We start from the raw sequence: 18863 nt of genomic DNA on the forward strand, positions 1-18863 counted from the left end.
TAGTGGCTGCTACAGAGAGTGCTGTTGTATTGGTTGTTTGCCGTCTTAATGTTGTTAGGATAAAGAGAGACTTAGGTTATTAGGATGTCCAGTTTAACTTGAAGGAGGCATTGATGGCTCATATAGGGTGTTGTGTTTGTTTTTGTAAAAAAAAAAAAGTTGAAGGAATCTTCCAACAACCTCGTGCAAAAAGCGGCTGGGAACCAAATCAAGCTGCCAAGAAAAACCGAGGTTAAAACATGTCAGGAGCTTCAAAGGGCCACAAAAAAACCAAAAAAACCCCACTGCAGCCAGAGAAAATGATTCCACCCGCTTCAAAGAGTCTGGCAGGTCAAGTGTGAGTATGTGACTCAGAGCCACCATACCAAATGTCGGATTTATATGGTGCTTTAATGGATGTATTTATGTTTCGGTTTTACAGTGTGTGCAAGGGGATTGTTCGATTGACCAACAAAAGCCTGGTCTATGGATCAATACCCCAGTATTGTACTTGTTTTATTTTAAGGGTTATCAAGATAGTAGCAGGTGCCCACATAACTGTGCACAACGTGCTTACACTCGCCTTGTTATGCAGCCAGATAGTCAGCTTGTGTACTTTCACTTTGCTCAGGAGCAGATCTGTTTCCTCTGCAGAGAAATGTTTTCTCTACACTACCAGGTAAATCCATACTTAAAATACAAATCTGCCAATGTGCAAGTGCACCTAGCTTTTAAAGCAAACTGGGAGATGGCACTCGCATTACTTTATTGTACGTTACACCCAAAACACACCCATGATTAATTAAGAGACTCAGTACAACACTTTTGAATTCTGCCACTGACACGTAAACCTATTTTTTCACTGTTAAACTGACAAGAATTGATAGGAACACGTCATGAATGCACTTGCACTACTCTATACACTTTAGACCGTGTGCACAGAAAGAGGCCTTGATCTTACAGTCTTTCGACTTGGGTTACCTTTTGTCTTTCCATCTGTGAACTAGATTTCAGTTAATCCATACATTGCAGTGAAGACAGCGTAGAAACCGTCTGGATATCAAACAAATGCAAATCGTGATCTAAAATTCTGCCTCACACAGCGTCTGCGGCGCACACTAGCATACTTGAATGCACAAATGCCACTTCACATGTAATTTCTTCGATGTCAAAAGTTGAGACGAGCATTCCAACTAGCGAACCGAGCGGCGATGCCTGCAGTGGGATGGCCGTGTTCCACTGTATATCAATTTGTGTTTTCCTTGAGTAGCGTATACGATGCGGCTGAAGAAGAGGTCATTAGGGGGGATCCACTGTCTGCATGTTCACGGACTTCCCCCCGTCTTTGTTATTTTGTTTTTGTGTGCGCACGTCTGTCCTAGGGGACATGCGCTGCCTCTTCCTGTGGGTTATTATAGGTAATGCAGGCTGACAGATGAGCACAGTGAAATAAATAGAAGAGGGACAACTACACCGACTTACAACACCCGGATAATACAGATGTGGAAATATTGTTGAGAGGTACGACGCTGTGGAAATACAGAGGCAGACACACACACACACACACACACACACACACACACACACACACACACACACACACACACACACACACACACACACACACACACACACACACACACACACACACACACACACACACACACACACACACACACACACACACACAAAGGCCCAGCAGATAAGGAGGTTTGTATTACAGCAGCTCATTGTGGTCTCTCTGTTTACCCTCATTCTGCTAGTCAAGCATGCTCTATAACACAACAGCTCATCAGCTGCGATCAGCGTGCAACTGCTGGATTTTTGCTTCGGTCAATAGAAATTAGTGCAGGATTAGATTTTGCACAGCATGTATGTTTACCATTGTATGTCAGTGTGTGTGTACTGTAAGCATGTTTGCATGTGTGTGTGTGTGTTGCCTCTCGGCATGAAGTACCAATGGCATCTCAGCGTGACCGTGTGTTTGTATTTGTATCCAGCCAAGAGGAAGCAATTTAGCCAGACTGATACGTGGCATTTATATAACGGCAAAACACACACACTTCCATAGATGTGCCCTTAGCTGAAAATGCATCACCAGGGCTATTTTTTTGGAAGGTAAACAGACCTCTGACTGCCCATGACTGGAGACAATAAAATAAATAATTGAGGCTATTCATCCTTACAGAGTGACTGTGTGCGTGTCGTTGTTGTATGGCATATGGAACATGCCATTCAACTGTGACTTTCTTTGTTTAAATTTTTCGAGGGACATTCCCAGTATTGTCTGCTGAAGGAGGAGTCTGGCATTTTGCGAAATGCAATAATTCACTTTCTGTCAAACATTCTGTGGAAGAAAAAAAATCTAATAACAGAGATCTATGCAGCAAAATAAAAAAAATCCACAAAGAGTTAAAGATCGCTCGATGAAGCTATCAACCCGTCTTGACCTTTTACCTTAGCTAATAAATTTAAAAGACTATGTTCCCCAGGAGTGAAACATTTTAAACTTCTCAATATTTCACTTCACAGAGAGACTGCAGCACGTCAGGCCCCAGCGTGGCATGTGTTTGATCTGGCCGTATCCTGATCATCAGCAGAAGCAGCACTGCTGTGGGGATTGTACTGTAGATGCACTACACTGAAAAAACAAACACAAAAAAGCAAACGTTCTCGATGTACAGTTTCAAATCCCTCTATTCTGTCAGACCAGATCAAGTCCAACTGAAAAAAAGGAAGGAAAAAAGAACATACATTCCTTTTTTTTTTTCAATCGTGGAAAACGATCCCCATTCATTGCTATTTATCTATTCATTAAAAAAAAAAAAAAAATCTCTAAACACTCCTCTGGCACATTTTAACTTTACGGGCTTTAAGCATTTTTTCCAGTCTCTAGGCTTCAAATAGCTACCATAGGTTGATAATAATTCAACACCCCCCACCCCAGGTTAGGGAATCAGTAGGCAGCCTCACCAGGAGACACTCCCCAGGCATAAATCACACACCAACACTATTGACCCCCCATCTTTATCTTTTTTTTTTATCCTCCATTCCCGAAGCTTTTCTCCAACTGTACAACCCCCCTCCCCAACTCCTTTGCTCCTCTGTTCCCGTTTTCATCATGTCATCACAACCGCCTCGCAATTGCTCATGCTGCCTCTTTCTACTTCTAAACAATTTTTCAATTTTTTGTTTCCCCCTACTTTGTTTCCTCTGTTGTCTCCCCTCCTCCTCCCTTTCTCTCTCGCTCTCTCCGTCTCCTGCCGCCTCCTTCTCCAAATTTACATCACACCATCCTTTGTCTGAAACAGCGAGCGAATGAGTCACCATCTGCCGAGTACAGTACGGGAGTTAAAATTATAATCAAATCATTATCCTCTGTTAATAATACTTTGAGAGGTCAAAGAGGTCAAACAGGGGGGCTCATTGGAGAGAAAAACTGATTGACAAAAGGATGAACGGCTACAATGTGTTTTTTCTCTGTCATCATAGTCACTGGAATCATTCAGGGGAAATGACCACAAATTGTGTGTGCGTTCGTACTTTGTGTGTTTGCATGCTGTGTGTGGGTGTGTGGTTGTGTGAGTGTGGGAGTTTCATGTGCACACGCGGGGCCTTAATTTCAGCCTCAACATCTAATTACTTAAATTGTGCTTACAGGTCTCATTGTACCGTCTTCCCCTTGGAGAGCTATACCCCGTCTTCCTGCTCGCCTGCTGCATTAGCAGCAGAAATAAGCACATTAGGCAATTTTGTGCTCCATAATAACAACTGCACCTGAGGGATGTTTTTTTGTAAAAATGTCTGGACTGAAAGAAAAACAGCTTCCTTGCCCGACCACACTCCCGTCCTTCTTGTCCCTCCTCCCTCCCGTTTGTTCCCCATCTTCTGTCCCTCAACGCTCGCGCCAGGAGAGATGAGTTTCTCCACAGAAAAGCACGACTCTTTGTGTTGGCTGCCTCTCACTGCTGATTGCTCTGTGATTTTACAATTAGCAGATATAGGACAGTTTGCCACTTCAGGGGAATTGTCCCTCTCAGCATTCTTTTCGCCAATCAACAGGTCGGATTGCTTCATGTCACCGACAACCACGGCACTTAAAGGAATACTATGCAATTTTGGAAGCCCATCTCTGTTTCATAGTGACCACTCATATAGCTGTGTACTACACTCGTATCTACACTTCACATCAGTTAAAAGGATAAAAAGACCAACAACAGACATTTCATGGTTCAGCTAGCAGGATGATACTGCAGTCTATTATAGATTACTTTATTAAATCTATTACACTACTTACTTTTACTTGATTGTATTTAACTACCCTTGCCCTCTATGGCCGGTGTGATTCATCATATAAACAAAATGACACAGTTTAAAACTCTGAAATTCACTGTAATATAATAAAAATGTAGAAAAGGTCCTCAAAATATTCCTCATTGAATCCATTAGAATGCATTCTTAAATCTGATTAGGTTTGGCTTCCATCAGTTGTAAGTGTCTGAAGTTACAGAACTAACATTCTCAAAAGGATTTCCATGGCCTTGGAAGCCACAAACCAAGCCTGACATAAAGTATGAAATGTTGATTTAATCTATGAAACAATGTGGAATAAGAGGTGTAGCACATCAACTTATTCACATTGTGTCATTGAGCTGAAAAAAAAAACTGAAAGGTCCCAGTGGATAACTATGAAGTTGATAGTATGCTGATGTGATAAGGACAACATGTTTATGGGGAGAGTCACCACTCTTCTAGAAACACACAGTCCACTGAGAGCTGTATTTGGTTACCACTAAAGATGACAATATCAATTACAAACCAACAAGGGGAGATTGACGTTTGACAAAGCATTTGTTATCAAAGGAGCGCAACAAAACCAGGTATATTTACAACAGGAAACCAGATCCAAAATGGCATCAGCTGTCAAAACCAAACGTTAGATAGGACTGACTTTGAAAAAATTCTGATATCTCCCTCTGACAGAGCAGAAATAGCATAACACCACTGGTCACTGCTTTGGAGTGCTCAAACAACAACAACGCATCCACACATAAATGAATGCACACAGACACATGCACATTATTAGTTGGGAGTTCTCGGGCGCCTTTGTTCTAAGAAATCTTTGTCAATAAGTTAGAAAATGCAGAAAGGAAGGAAACAAAGGAAATAGCTGATGAAAGCAGCGCAGGGGGAATGTAGCCACATTGCTGATGGGAAGAGAAATTTCTACACTGATTACCTATAAATTAGCAGTGGCTGGCACAAATCCCCCGTCTATTTATTTACACGAATCTGTCGTTAAACAAGACAAATTATCTCGGTAGCCTCGACTTAATAAGAGCAGGAAATAGCACATTCACACTTTTCGTAATCCATACGACCACAGCAAAAAAAAACAATTCAGAAACACACACACACACACACACACACACACACACACACACACAAACAGCAATGGAGATACATGTAAGATGGAGAAACGTATTCAAGGGCCACACATTAGCAGGGGACTTCCACCTCATTAACTTTAGTAAGGGCCTCCGTTTGGGTGGGTGGGAGGAGGACGGGGATGGTCCTTCACGTGTGCACATCTAATGAGGCGAGACGGCAGGATAGTGAAAGTGTGAGGAGTGAGTGTGAGTGTGTGTGATTGTGTGCGTGTGTTCTGTTTGTTTACAACATAATCACCGGTCCTCTGGTAATGACAAAAACACAAGAGAGAGCACCCGATGGAGAGAAAGCAGCCATGTGTGTGTAGGGTTTGTTTTTGCGTGAGTACAACACGTATGATACAGCTTCGGTGAATTGCTGTAACTGGAGAATTTGGAATGTACGATATTGCTTGGAGTGGAATTTTCAAAGATACTTACTTTGAGGGGAAATTTAAGGGGGAACAAAAGAAACATTACTGCTCATGTGGTTAAACAAACCGTCCGCTTCCATTTTCAAAGTTAAATTCTTTCTGAATAACATGGTGCTACTGAATATGGAAAACGTGTGCGGCGGCTAAAAGACTGAAATATAGAACAAAGATGCCTCTTCCATAAAATCTGCGGTTTGTTGCGCGTGTGAGAGCCGAGTACAAAATTTGGCGTCGCCTGAATATAACATTTCCCAGGGGCATCTCTCCACTTGGCGCTTTGCTGAGGGAAAGCCTGGAGCATCTTTTACAATATCACCCCGGGAGGGAAGAAGAGCATTCATGGAGGGATTAAATGAATTATCAACCCTTCTTCCTCTCCGTCTTCACCACCGATAAGAAGGGGGCTCACGACAGATCTCTGGGTGCAGTGCTGCATAAAGAATGGGGCGAAGGTTTGGACATGTTCATGTGATCAAATGTGTGACTGGTGTGGTTTTGGGGGAATGCTGGTTCACTTGAATCTGGATTCTAGCCACCGGGCAAGATTTTAAGCAAACAGACTACAGCAAACTGCTTTGATCAGACGTCTCTGTTTGGTTTACCGCAGCTATGATACCATACAAACCCTCCGCCTCTGTGGCAAAAAGATCTATCTGCAGCTGCATCTGCCCAGTGTAAACTGCCTTATTACTGGAGGCTTGGCAAGATAGATGATGGTGAACCAAAATAGCTTTCTGCTCTACTTGTTTCTTCCAATCTGAAATCTGTACATATTAAGAGAAAAAATATTGCGTGATTTGTACTTAAAAGAATTCCCCTCCGCTTCATTCCTCATCACGTCATCATCTCCCAGCTACGCACATTAAGAAAGATCAAAGGTATGATAGAAGAATGTCATAAATCAAAGGAAAATATTTCCCAAGGGCAAGTTAAAACTTTTTCCCCCCCCTGATCTTCTCACCTCTTCTGTGCTAAAACACCAGAAAATCCATACAAAGCAAAAGAGAAAAGATGTGTCGAAAAGATGCCGCACCTCGCTTGGCTGACTCAACCTTGTGTGCATATGGTCCTCTATTTTTGGACTGTTAATAGTTCCATAAATGCAAAAAATGCAAGTTGGATTTTTCCTTCCAGATGTCTAGTCAAGCTGTTTCACCCAAAACCACAAATGTCAATGTCAAGGTCATGCTGAAGTGAAAGTCATGACTGTAGATCATTTGGAATATGTCCATCCCGACCCAGGTGTTGGATCGACAGCCGTAGATCCACAACGCTAGCAAAAGCTACTTTTACTGCAATTTTACCAATATTACATTTCTTACCCCTATTTATCCCCTTTTAAAAATTACATCACATATAATAAGTGAAAATTGCAATATGCACTCATTGTTACCCGAGTTATAAAGCGTCAGTGCAAACCAACGCACATTTGGAGCCGTTACAACCAAGTAAGAAATAACACAATTTGCATGTAGCTCCTGCTAAATTTAAAAAGGGAGCAGCTGGTCTTGGCTTGAAACTGGAAGCCTGCTCCTCCAAAACCAGAGTTCAAAGTTGGATGCTGAGCCACTTCCTGTTGTGTGGTTAATTACATCATGACACAAAGGCTGAGACCTGCTGATGACTTGAGGGGGCGGAGAAAGGGAGGCGGCAGTATAACGTTGGCTCTAAAGCCATCAAAGCTGCAGTAAATGTTGACTGAGTGTCCTTGAGATCACAGTGGAAGACAGAGGAGTGCGCCTCTGTTCGTCATTACGGACTTTGTGAGGGCTCATATAAGTCAGCATGTGCATATATGCGTTCTTTTGGGCCCAGCAGCATGCTGCGGTGATAGTGGATCAGTGTAAAGGGAGAATAACATAAGCGTAACATAATAAGTGTGTTCTTAATGGAGCAAAACTACTTAACGGGAAGTTCTATGAATGCGTCTGCCACAGGTGACATCCTGCCAGACTAGTGGAAGAACTTCCATCTCTCTCACACACACGATAAACAAACATTATTCTTGCTCTTCAGAGCATCTCTATATCCTCAGGTTGTCCGTCTGCAGGACAAAAGAGCTGTGGGTGAAAGGAACTCTCTTTTCATCTCCCTTCATCCTCATGGCGTCGTATTTGCTCTTTCAGAGCCTTTTGGTTTCTCTTTCTCCCACGTCACACTTCCTCCGCCATCCCTCCATCGGTCTTAAACACGTTAACCCTCTCTGTGCAAGGCATGTACCACTAGAGCAGCCTCTTACTTTTCTTTTATCGTAAGCAGTTCATCTCCATTTCACCTGCAGGCCTCCGTGATCCCATAATGACTTAAACGTTTACAGACACCAGTGGTCCTAATTAGGCTAAAGAGAATATTGAGTGACCACAAAGGGAATGGTTGTCTCGGAAGCACTCAAGATGCTGGAAGGCTACATCGTTAGTCCATCATATCACATCTTTGAGTTTATATTATGTAAGTCAATGCTTTATATCTTTAATCTAGTGGAGTAACTTCTGTGTTAGTTCAGTGAAGACAGACTGATATAAACCGCCCTGTAAAACCATTTTTTTTAACACTTCAGGTTCTGTACAGATAGGACAAACAAGCTATGATGTGTTTATTAGCGTTTATTATGCTTTAAAAGAGCGAGCAAGGTGGCTCATTTCTCCTGGCTAGCCGTGCCTACTGTAGCTTGCAAAGATAAGCTAACCATTTCTCCTGGCTGTAGCGTCATATCCAACATTCAGAAATCTCACTTTCCTTTAACCTGTTTGTTACCAATGTTGTTCTTAACACATTATGTGAAAAATGTTTTCATTTTTTTAACATTTAAAGAGAAAATTTTAAATCTCCAAAATCTGCTGTTCCAACCAATAACAATAGCAGCTACACATCTCTACTACAGTTTTGTATTTTTCTCATTCTATAATCAATCCCTCGCTTGCAGTGGGGGCCGAGAATCCCTCCCCAGTTCCTTCATAAGGAAGAGGCAAGCTTTGAAGAAGCTCCTTTTGGATATTTTATATGAGGAAGTGAAACGGTAAAAGCCAATATGTCCCTGTGTTGTGTGTTAAACCCGAGGCCTCTCCGCAAAGTAGGCTGCTTGATGACATACAGCAGCGTTGGTAAATCAAGATCTTTTATCCGTCTCCTAAAGTAGACGCCGCCCACCCAAACCCCACATTTATTTGCGTTTTTCTTTAATTGCGACGGCTTGTCACTCACAAACACCTGCCACAGCATGTTACCTTTGTGTAATTGATAATGAGTGGAGCCTTAGTCTCAGGCTTGCACAGCAAAGTCACTTGTTTGCCATTCGTAATTATCTCGTGACATGGAGCACCGCTTCAGTGATCAATTAAAACTGATAGACCTGCATGTGTGCAAAGGCCCCTGCTATTTTTTAAACACATTTTTTTTAATGTTATTGAAATAAACCAATTAATAGAAACCGCCCCAAATAAAATGGATGTGGACATTTCATTTTTCATTTCAATACCTGTGCCACAAAGAAAAACGCAGTAACAAACCAACTCCGCTGTGCACTAGGTGCATTGTCCATGTTCTCTGTGTACACACACTGTGTATGATTTATTTAGCCCCAATCATATGGCATAAGCCAGCGCCATGGCCAGGATGTAAATGCAGGAAAACTAAAGTGAACACGGTTACAACCCAACGCGGGAGGTTATACAAGAACCTTATCGCACTTCCATTTATATTATCCGGTAGAGAATGCAAGGAAGCTGGCAGCAGCTCCCACTCTTGTTTATTTGCCTTTATAGATTTTTTCTCTCTCTCTCTATCCTTTTTTTTTCTCTCCCCCTAATGGAACATTTTGGCAATATGCCACTTGCCAAATTGTGGTGGTGGAGAGAGAGAAGAGCAAAATAAACAGGCTGTGTGTGTGCATTCAGGTGTGTTGTGGTTTGTGGGAAGCCGAAAAACAACGTGTGTGTATGTGTGATGGGAGGGTGGGGGGGTGTTGCAGACGTTCACAGCCTGTTATTCGTGCGCTGTTGTCAAATGAGCTCACTGTACACACACACACACACACAAAAATAAAGGAGCAATCAACAGGCCGTGGCATCAATGGCTGTTTGGCAAACCGAAACACAAAACAGAGTCTTATGGAAATGTCTTGTTGTATCGCATCGCCCGGGCAAAGTGTTTTTAAAAGGTGACCCGGTGTGGCTGCAACCAGCACCAAATAGGCCTTCGCAATCAATTAACTGCCTTTGGGTTCGCTTGCTTTTGTTTTCTAAATCAAATGGGGACAAATGTCCTCAATGATCAGTGAAAAAAAAAGATATTTGCAGCGAAAAGAAAGGGGAATAGAATGAAGAGATGAGCAGATTACCGTTCTAGAGAATTAAGATAGCTTCACCTCCCACATTTAGAAAACCACAAGCCTTCAAAATAAAGCTTTTCAGCTGGCCACTCCATACAGCTCCATAGTCTGCCATTATAAAGTGCTTATGTGGCCATCACCTTTAAAAAGTAACTCACATCCTGATGACTACTGCAAAATGCCACTTCACTGGAGTGCGGTAAATAGATGGGACAAATTATTTCATTTATTCTTTTTGCCTTAAGCAGCCGCTGAATAAAACCTACCATTGTAATAATCCGACTAGCCTTTTTAAGTGCGTCAATTATTCAAACGTATGCAAAACATTATCAAAAGCGTTTGTTTTTGTTGTGATGTAATTTTATTACAGGGGATTTGAAAGGGATTTGTATTGAACGATGACACATTCGGTTTCCCATATTGTTAAGCCCTGAATTACCTCAGTTATGCAGAGTTTTCTGTCAATGCTGTGAATAAAATCTTCTCTCATTTGGCAGAACTTCTCCTGTTTTTTCCAACCGGGGTGAATTGCAAAAAACAAATTATAGCGCTGTCGCTCATTTTACTTAATGTCACTTCATGTGAGCAGGGGAAGCGAGCAGTCTATTCAGCGGCCTATACAGGACAAAACAGTGATTGTGTTAACTGCTGACTGCTCGTTGAATTTTGTCTCGTTCACAGCGAAGCGGCAAAATAACACAGGCTCATTACGGAGCACCTGGGATGAAGGAGATGAAGTGAACTGCATTGTCGTTTGTCTACACGCGCGCTTTGTGTGTGAAAGGCAGAGTGAATCATGTGCGTGGGGATGGTTCATTAGCCGTGTGCTCCTTTCACTTCATACATTTCTCTGCAAACATCTGCGTGAATGGAAATACAAGGCTACGATTTGCACCACGTCCATGTCAGGTTCCTGCACATGAGACATATCTGTGAGATACTATTAAACGGGGATCGTTGTTTATGTATTCAAACCAACTTATTAGTAAGTGATTTATTCAAATATATTAGTCAATTTTTCTGCCCTGAAATTTGTGTGACTTTGTCAACTTTTGTCTGTTGTGAGATCATGTTTTATGGTTTTCTGAACTGCACTTTCCAACAGTTTAGCTGTTAAGCCTACCTACCTAAACAAACATGACCAAGATTAGATTGTGCTTTACTGTTTGCATGTTTCTTTATTAACATTACAGGAATAAAGGATTTTTGTGTGAGGATTAACTGATGTATTTGTTCAATTGTTGCCAATTCACAACCTTTAGACCTTTAGAGGTAGTGTGAGTGGATTTGTTTTTAATCTTTAGACAGTACCAGGAACTGTGACAGACAGAACTGATAGCAGTCATCTCATCCAACTTTTGGCAAGAGAGACGACCAACTTTTCCCTGAAAGTTTTGAAGTATATACCTCAAACATGCAAACACCCGCACACAAACCAAGATAGTTCAAATTGCACAAACAAAAACACCAACTCCACAGATGGAGCACGAAGGCAGGAGGTTTTTGATAGATGGAGAAAAAAGGGGTGGAGGGGAAAAGACATCTCCTTTATCAGCCAGACAGATCGTATCAGATTGTTTGCTTGCTACGGGTGCTCTGTGGTGCCATCAGATAGCATTTGAAAAGAGCGTGACAAACTAATGCAGAAGAGGTCAGGACATGTGAGGGGGCGACACCAGCTGAAGTCACTTTGCTGCGGAGGGTGATTGTTGGAGGTTGGCCGGGGGGGGGGGTCAAAGATGAAGTGATCAACTCAAGGCAAAAGAGATGTTCTGCTTCTGAGGCAAATTTCTGTCTTGTTTTTCGTCTAGGCTATTGTCCGCTAAAGCACGACTTTGAAAGACAGATTTTGTAACGCAATGTGACAGTCTTTAGCGTTTAAGAATTGCGGAAGCCTTTTAAACATAGAGATGGGATTTCGGTCGGATTGGGGGTTCCTTCCAGTGACAAGTCCTTACTATTCAAGGCCGCATTTGATTTGTCTTCAATTGGTCGGTTCAAATAATCTTGATGTCACACATTGCTGCAAGGTCAAGGGAGTTGCACTTTTAAGCCAATCCAAACAGAGCCCATGTCTCCGCCCGGCCCGGTTCCCAGCAACCCCATTACGCACACGTTGACATGCTTCGCTGCCTCGGCTCGAATGAGTTACAAAGGAAGCAGGCGGAGGAAACATTAGCAGCAGTCGGATGGACTAGATGCATGAAAATATTCGAATGATTTATGGCCCGTGTCGATAGCCGGTTCCAAGCAAACAACACCGCGCAAGGAAAGCCTCCCTCCGGCATCTTTATCCACCACTCTGGTACAGTGGGTGACAGGAAAAAGACAGTGAAGCCTTAATCTTTCAGCATCGATCAAGCAAAGTGTACCTGTGAGATACTGCCACATTCATGCACACGCTGCAATTGAAAACTTCCATTCCCAATCCTAGTCATATCCTTATCCCTTGCCCCAAAGAGTCAAAACTACAAGAAAAACCGAGATTAGATCATACAAAGACGTACACACACAAAACTGAGATAAAACAGAATTACAATATTAGAAACATTTCAGTTTCTCATATAGACCAATCTCCATAGCTCTGGAGATTGGTCTGGTTGGTTATCAAAACCGACAAAATGCACTGGCTTGTTTGTATTTCTTGAAGCAATCACAAAAATGCCAAATAGTGTCAGATTTGCATATGGAGAGTATCACTGTCAATTGACAATTTCATATACTGCATGTTCGATGTTTAATCCCGCATTAATTTGTTTCCCCTAGATGAAGATAAATTATTTTGTCATCGTCTTACCATTAAATTATTGTCTCCATTCCAATCAACAGCTGCTGTAGCCGACTACCACACTGTGTATAATTTATCAAGATTCTTCTTTTTTGTTTCAAACACAGCAGTGACCTACACATGAGTCAGGATGTGTTATTCTGGTTGTTCAGAATCTCTGTGGGCTCAACTTTATTTCATTAACATGGTGGCAGAAGTGGGAAATGCCCAACTTGAGGTTTAGGTGCCGCACATGCACCTTATTAGAGGGAAGCTGCCGCTGCATGAATTATGAAATACTTTGACAAATGACGAAATATGTAAATTGATTGTTCTCCTTATAACAATAGTTTTATGAGTAGAGCTGCAACAATTAATCGATTAGTAATAAATTACTGAATTCATCACCAATTTTTTATGATAATGAGTTGAGAGATGAGAAAATCATTTAATTGAATGTGAATATTTTCTGGTTTGTTTGCTCCACTATGACAGCAAACTGAATATCTTTGCTTTTTAGACAAAAACAAAACATCACGTTGGGGTTTGGGGAACACCATTTTTTGGACCAAACAACTGCTCGATTGATTGAGAAAATAATCAACAGATTAATCGATAATGGACATTAACATTAGTTGCGGCCCTACAGTATATATGAGCAGTCCACGGACCTCAAGATAAATTGTCACAGAGAGGGTTCCGATTAAGTCTGTGCAGTAGATGCAGGTGGCTTCACACAGAAGCTACTGTACAGTCTGATGGGTGTTGCCTAAAGCACTTTGTGTTGCACCTTGGGGGGTAAAAGCCAGAGGCTGGAGGTGCTCTGTTGATGACATCGGCACACCGTACAGGTGATGGGTGGTTTTGTGTAGGACAGATTTCGGTTTAGTCTGCGCTCTACGCCCTGCTACTGCCTCCAGGCTGTGGCAGCAAGCCTTTTCTTTTCTTTTCTCTTTTTTTTCCCAAGACCAGTTTGTTTATTCCGTTTGCCTCCCACATCTCTGTGCTGTCTCCCTTTGCACTACTTTGAAGAACAACACACTGGCCGCCGCTGATTCAATAGTGACGTGAGCTTTTTGGGGCCCGTCTGGAGATTTGCTATAGCGTGTCTGAATGGGTACTTGTGAGACTGCGGCATGTCTTCCACCTCACTTCAATGCTGGGGGGCCGTCTGTAGCTGCTGCTTCTTCGCTCAAGTCAACCGCTCATTTCTTCACCACGCTGACCCCGAGGAGCAGGGAGAGGCATCAAAAGAGAAGGTATACCACCATACAGTACCAACAAATATATTTTCTTCTCCTCGTTGCTAGAGTAGTAAAAGTTGTGTCCTTAAAACTTCTGTGGAATAACATTTGAACATTAGTCAGACGCATTCATGACACACAGCAGCTGTAAAGTTATTTTGCCATATATCAAACCTTGTTACCGCCGCTGTGTTGCCATGGCAACTTTTTTGTAGTCATACCTTACGTGCAGCGCTGTACGCTGTGACCCTATTGGCTGGCAGATCCAGCGATGTAATTGTCCGTCCCCGGCAGCCTGGGAGGAATCTTGGAGAGGATTTGCTGCAGGATCACCAGCCACTCAGAACAACTGTCATTCATTTCACTCTGCAGCCGCGGGCCTAAAATATCTTCGTACGAGGTCACACACACACACAGGCACGCCTACATCAGTACGTACAAAAACACGCATGCATACAGACATACGCTTACTCATTGGTGGATATTTAAGGCAACAGAACTTCCAGGGAAGCGGCGGGTTTTTGACGGGGAGACATTCCGAGCTCAGTCTCACCACAAGGTCATAGCCCGCAGGCGGAAGCAGTAGCAGCAATAACGGCCCCTCCATCTCCCAGCCCCATTTAACTGACTGATGCTTTTTGACAAGTCAGAGCAATCGAGCCTGTTAGCCTCTGGGAGGCTTCAATTAGGACCGGGGCTTAATGCAGCAGAGAACTTTGCAAAGCCCTGATACGAGGTTATAGCCAGACTCAAATCAATAAGGAAAACATGGTTAAAGGCGGCCACGCACTCGCAGAGCTGCTCGACAAAACTCGGGAGATTGGGTGAGAGGTTATGCAGCACTTTTCTGTTGGGAGCAGATTTGTATCAGATGAATTTCTCAGCAGAGGCTGAATAGTCCCCAGGTTGTCTTCTGAGAAACTGTTAAACCATGGTAGGCAGTTGGACGATTCAGAATGAAGTGGATGCCGGAGGCAGACAGGTATGTGTGTGTGTGTGTGTGTGTGTGTGTGTGTTTGTGTGTGTTTCTGTGTGTGACTGCTTGTGTCAAACATGTTTGGCAGCTTAAAAAACATAGAAATTGGAAACTGTTACATCTGCACCTGTTATCTGTACAGTGCACCACATGCGAGCGCGCACACACACACACACACACACACACACACACACACACACACACACACACACACACACACACACACACACACACACACACACACACACACACACACACACACACACACACACACACACACACACACACACACACACACACACACACACACACACAATATGATAATGAAATAAAGGAGCAGAGCTGTGAGTGACACGGCTGCCGCACTATTTCACGGCCCTTTCGACAGGTCCATTTCCTTGTAGGAGCCATGTGATTTGGCCAGGACTCTCATATAACTGCCAGTGCCACCTTGCATCGGCCCTGCATACCTGATTTATGGCTCGGACGCGTGCACTCATACACTCCCTCAGAAATCAAGCCCTGGCAGGGGCAATTAACCATAGTCCGTAACGGGCAGTGGGGGGGAAGTAAATTTACACAAATACTTTAATACTCTATTTAAGTAGTTCTATCAAGGCTTCAGTGAAGTTGCTCTTATTTTATGCTACTTTATACTTCCTCTCCACCACATTACAGTGAGAGACATTGCGCTTTCTTCTCAACATTATATTTGACAGCTTTAGATACGAGTTAGTTTTCAGGACGTTACCAATGATGATAAATACAAAATTCTAAACTGCAACACATTGTCAAAGATTAAAACAGAGGTTTTGAAAGTGACAGCTCACAAAAAGCAGCGTGTGGTCGTGGTCAAGTTTCAAACGACTATGCACCTTTGACAGCTCCACCAAACAAAAACAACTCACGTGGATGTATGTCAATGTGCAGGCCAAATAATCCAATATCTCACCAAAAGTCAAAGATTAGAAAAAAAAACTCCAAACACTGAAAACAGATTTTTGTATCAGAGCTTTTTTTCTGTCTTGCTCCACCTGCAGCAGCTACAACAATAACATGCTGCTTATACAATAACGCTTCAGTATCAATAAACTAACGATGATATAAAATATATGTTAGAGGGCCCAAACCAGTACTTTTACTCTCATACTTTAAACGCAGCAACAATTTTTCATTTAGGACTTGTACTTGTAATATACCTTGGTACTTTTACTTAAAGGTACAGAACCGACAGTTTGCGGACTGTGAAGAAATATTCACAGATTTTTATAAAACGTGTATTCCTTTACAACCGCTTACTGCCCCTTTAAGGAGAGGATCTGATCTTCCACCAATAATGATGTAGCTTGCAGACTGCAATATGCTGAACTACTGTTTGTGGATGATGCACGTATTTTTGTTTAGGCTTTGTGATTCGTGATTAGTTACATAAAAAACCTTGGACTGATTTTTGTAAGGAATGCAAGTATTGCACACATTCCACATATTTTCATCAGCTTCAGTGAGTACAAAATAAAAACGCTGAAGTTTTGTCGCACTTCCCACTTTTTGAGTACAGTGCTTTTTTTGTTTGTTGTCATCAAAGCTTCTGTGCAAGAAAAGAGCCAGTTTGATTGAGCAGTGGAAAAACAACTTTGGAGGCGGTTGGGGCCTTGAGGTTGAGCTGTATATCACCCCCCCCCCACACACACACACAGTGTGAGTGCATCATTGTCTGGGCTGTAGCAGTCAGAAATGACAACAGAGGGTGACACTGAAAGGTCCCAGAGTTCAGCTGCCTGGAAATGTCACTCGGCTGGCTCTGACAGAATGCCACAGAGAGAGAGAGAAAGAGAGAGGGGAGGGGATATAACTAAACAACAACCTCATGGTGCTATAGATCGCTCGATCGCTCTCTCTCTCTCTCTCTCTCTCTCCCTCGCACACACTCATACAGTACACACACAACCACAGTCTTGCTGAAAACACTGTTTCGCCAGGAAATATGAGCGATTTTGAGCCGTCACCTTGGGTTTGGGGGAATTTTGATGGGTATCTCTCACAAAAAATATGTGATTATCTGATTAATCATGACAATAGTCAAGACACTAACTAAAAATTAAATTACATTTTTTAAGCATAACAACATTTCATAATTACCGCTATAAGTAGTAGTTTCTCCAGGCCTCCTCCTCCCAGTGGAGGATTGGTAAGCATGTCACACTCACCTCATTAATATCAGCCTCACTCTCCTACCTGAGCTGGGCAAAGTGAGTGTAGTAAAGGCAGTTCCTGCTGTTGCTGTCTGACATTAGAGACATTTAATTGGCAAAAAAACAGGGGGGCTTTTATTGTGGAGCCTCCACAGGAAATGCAACAGTATATGTCACAAATTTCAGCACTTTTTTCCCCTCCCAGTGGTTCAGTTTTAAATACTGCGGCAAGTAACGGAATAGGAAGGAATAGTCACAGTGAGCTGTTGAGGTGACAGGTGACACACCACCTACTCTCCCCAGCAGGTTGACACACTTCTCTCAAGTCACAACGTTTGCAGCATGATATCGGCTCATGCTTACAGTTATTATTGCCCGATTCTTCCATTAAAATCAGTTTGCTTGGCTGCACTGTAAACAGTTACACCAGACGTTGCTCTTCTGTTGTATTTCTGCCAGAGTGGGTGGTCAAGGGGCGTTTGCTGTCGAATTGAACCTGAATTGGTATCACCATGGCAACCACGAGCATCAACAACGCAACTAAGAATTAAATGTAAAGGATCATATCTAAGCTAACAGAAAAAACTGTCACCTATCTTTTGTTACAGCATACTGTACATACAGGATGAATTTTAGATTTCGGATATGGACTAAGGATGTGACAGTCCCTCTCATATAGGAGACAGTATATCTCTCTGATTCTGTGAGGTGCACGTGTGGTGTTCTGTGTAGCGAGTAAAGCATGGATTCAACCCGGCTTTCTATCCTAACATACAGTATGTGACTGATGGGAGGAGAGAGTTAGGCAGGAACGTCTCTCCTCATTACACCCCCCCCATATCCGTCTCCTCTGCCTGCTGACAGGGAGACTCATGTCCTACCTCCACCAGTCGGCTCTCTCGGTATGGCATCAGTCCATCCGCATTAGCAGCTGTAGCTCTCCCCTCCAGTCAAAAAATCACTGCATCCGCTTGATCCGATTGGCCACGCACGTCAGCATCACCTTGTGTGAACAGGGAAGATAAAAAAAGAGTGGCTCACCGTCAGAAGTCTGGCCAAGTCCCGCGGCTCTGCTGTCACAACATTAATGTAAAGTACAATCCCCTTTGGGCATCAACATATTGTTTCAGCTTCTTATCTTCCCATACCGTCGGCCGTGTTTGTCTCGTTCATTGTAGTTCCTTCTGATTCGCTACGGAACAAATAAGACAGTAAAAAAATTGTGTGAAGGATACGAGATACCTGTAGAAAATGGAGGTCTCTGCAAAACTGTAGAAGGAAAATCGCACTTTATTACAACTTGGGTCAGTTTTGTTTGAGTTTCTGTGAATCTGACTCGGTCGTCAAGTTCCCAGATTGCGGCAATGTTTGAGCACAATGTTATCATAGCCTCCACTCTCGCCATACCTGGCTTTGTTGGGGGCATGTCAGACTAGCTGCTAGGCTAGTTTATGCAAGACCGGACTACTGATGAGGTGATTCAGGTTTCAGGATTCAATGTTTTCTGTCGGGGAA

The 18863-nt window shown here is 42.8% G+C and overlaps 1 protein-coding gene across 4 annotated transcripts in view; it reads right to left on the reverse strand.

Moving 5' to 3' along the window:
* cald1a (caldesmon 1a) overlaps nt 1-18335 on the reverse strand; it is a 202571-nt gene extending 184236 nt beyond the window's left edge. For 2 of the 4 annotated variants that reach the window (XR_004785925.2, XM_035615291.2), the window contains exon 1: nt 18230-18335. Coding sequence is in view for 3 of the 4 variants with exons in the window: in XM_035615291.2 (XP_035471184.1) it covers nt 18230-18259 (30 nt within the window). In the remaining variant the exon portion in view is untranslated. The remainder of the gene's footprint in view (nt 1-18229) is intronic. The other 2 variants (XM_035615302.2, XM_035615336.2) reach the window with 2 other exon arrangements.
* Between the last annotated feature and the right edge of the window lie 528 nt (nt 18336-18863).

This window comes from Scophthalmus maximus, chromosome 12, assembly GCF_022379125.1.
Source record: "Scophthalmus maximus strain ysfricsl-2021 chromosome 12, ASM2237912v1, whole genome shotgun sequence".
NCBI lineage: Eukaryota > Metazoa > Chordata > Actinopteri > Pleuronectiformes > Scophthalmidae > Scophthalmus > Scophthalmus maximus.